Source organism: Phalaenopsis equestris, unplaced genomic scaffold (assembly GCF_001263595.1).
Source record: "Phalaenopsis equestris unplaced genomic scaffold, ASM126359v1 Scaffold000203, whole genome shotgun sequence".
Classification (NCBI taxonomy): Eukaryota; Viridiplantae; Streptophyta; class Magnoliopsida; order Asparagales; family Orchidaceae; genus Phalaenopsis; species Phalaenopsis equestris.
Genome location: NW_018164645.1, coordinates 1,544,448 through 1,545,497, shown reverse-complemented (window position 1 = coordinate 1,545,497; position 1,050 = coordinate 1,544,448). Strand labels below are relative to the sequence as shown.

The 1,050-nt window shown below is 38.4% G+C and overlaps 1 protein-coding gene across 1 annotated transcript in view; it reads right to left on the bottom strand.

Moving 5' to 3' along the window:
* LOC110022962 (uncharacterized mitochondrial protein AtMg00810-like) overlaps positions 1-1,050 on the bottom strand; it is a 3,963-nt gene continuing 2,913 nt past the window's right edge. The window contains exon 2 of the mRNA XM_020722137.1: positions 1-1,033. Within this exon, the coding sequence (XP_020577796.1) occupies positions 2-1,033 (1,032 nt within the window). The 3' untranslated portion in view covers position 1. The remainder of the gene's footprint in view (positions 1,034-1,050) is intronic.

The following is a 1,050-nucleotide window of genomic DNA, read 5'->3' as shown; positions in this document are numbered from 1 at the left end:
TTTATATTTCAACACCCCCTCTTAAACTTGATTTTGTGACTCCAAGCAAACTTCTCATTTTAATAAAGTCTTCACTCTTCAGTGGCTTGGTAAAAATATCTGCAACTTGGTCTTGAGACTTCACGTACTGCACTTGTACCTCCCTTCTTTCGATGCGTTCTCTGATGTAGTGATAACACATATCAATGTGCTTGCTTCTATCGTGGAAAACAGGATTCTTTGCTAGCGCGATTGCAGACTTGTTATCAATACAAATCTTAATCGCCTCTTCTTGTGGTAAACTTATCTCCTTTAATAAGTTTCGAAGCCAAATTGCATGACAAACACATGAGGTTGCAGCCACGTACTCTGCTTCGCAAGTAGAAAGAGTGACAATTGGTTGTTTCTTTGACATCCAAGTGAAAGCAGTGTCTCCTATGAAGAACACGAACCCTGTAGTGCTCTTTCTATCATCCATATCTCCAGCCCAATCACTGTCGCTATATCCTACAAGCTTGAAATTGTTGGATGATGAGTAAAATAAGCCAAAATCAATTGTACCTTTGATATAGCGCATAATTCTTTTAGCAGTCTTCAGGTGGGTAACAGTCGGAGTCTCCATGTAGCGACTAACAAGTCCAACAACATAAAGAATATCAGGTCTTGTGCATGTTAAGTAGCGCAAACTTCCAACCAAACTCTTGAAAAATATTGGATCAATTCTTTTTCCCTCATCAAACTGTGATAGCTTGACTCCACATTCTACAGGAGTTTTTATAGATTGACTATTCTCCATCTTGAATTTCTTCAATATCTCACTTGCATAACCTTCTTGTGAGATGAAGATCCCATCTTCCATTTGCTTGACTTCAATGCCAAGGTAGAATGCCATGAGCCCAATATCTGTCATTTCGAACTCTTTTGTCATTGCTTCTTTGAACTTCTCAAACATGCTTGGATTACTTCCTGTGAAGATCAAGTCATCAACATATAAACAAACAATCAAGACATTTTCATCCTCATTCTTGATGTAAAGAGCATGCTCATAAGGACACTACATGAAGCCTTTCT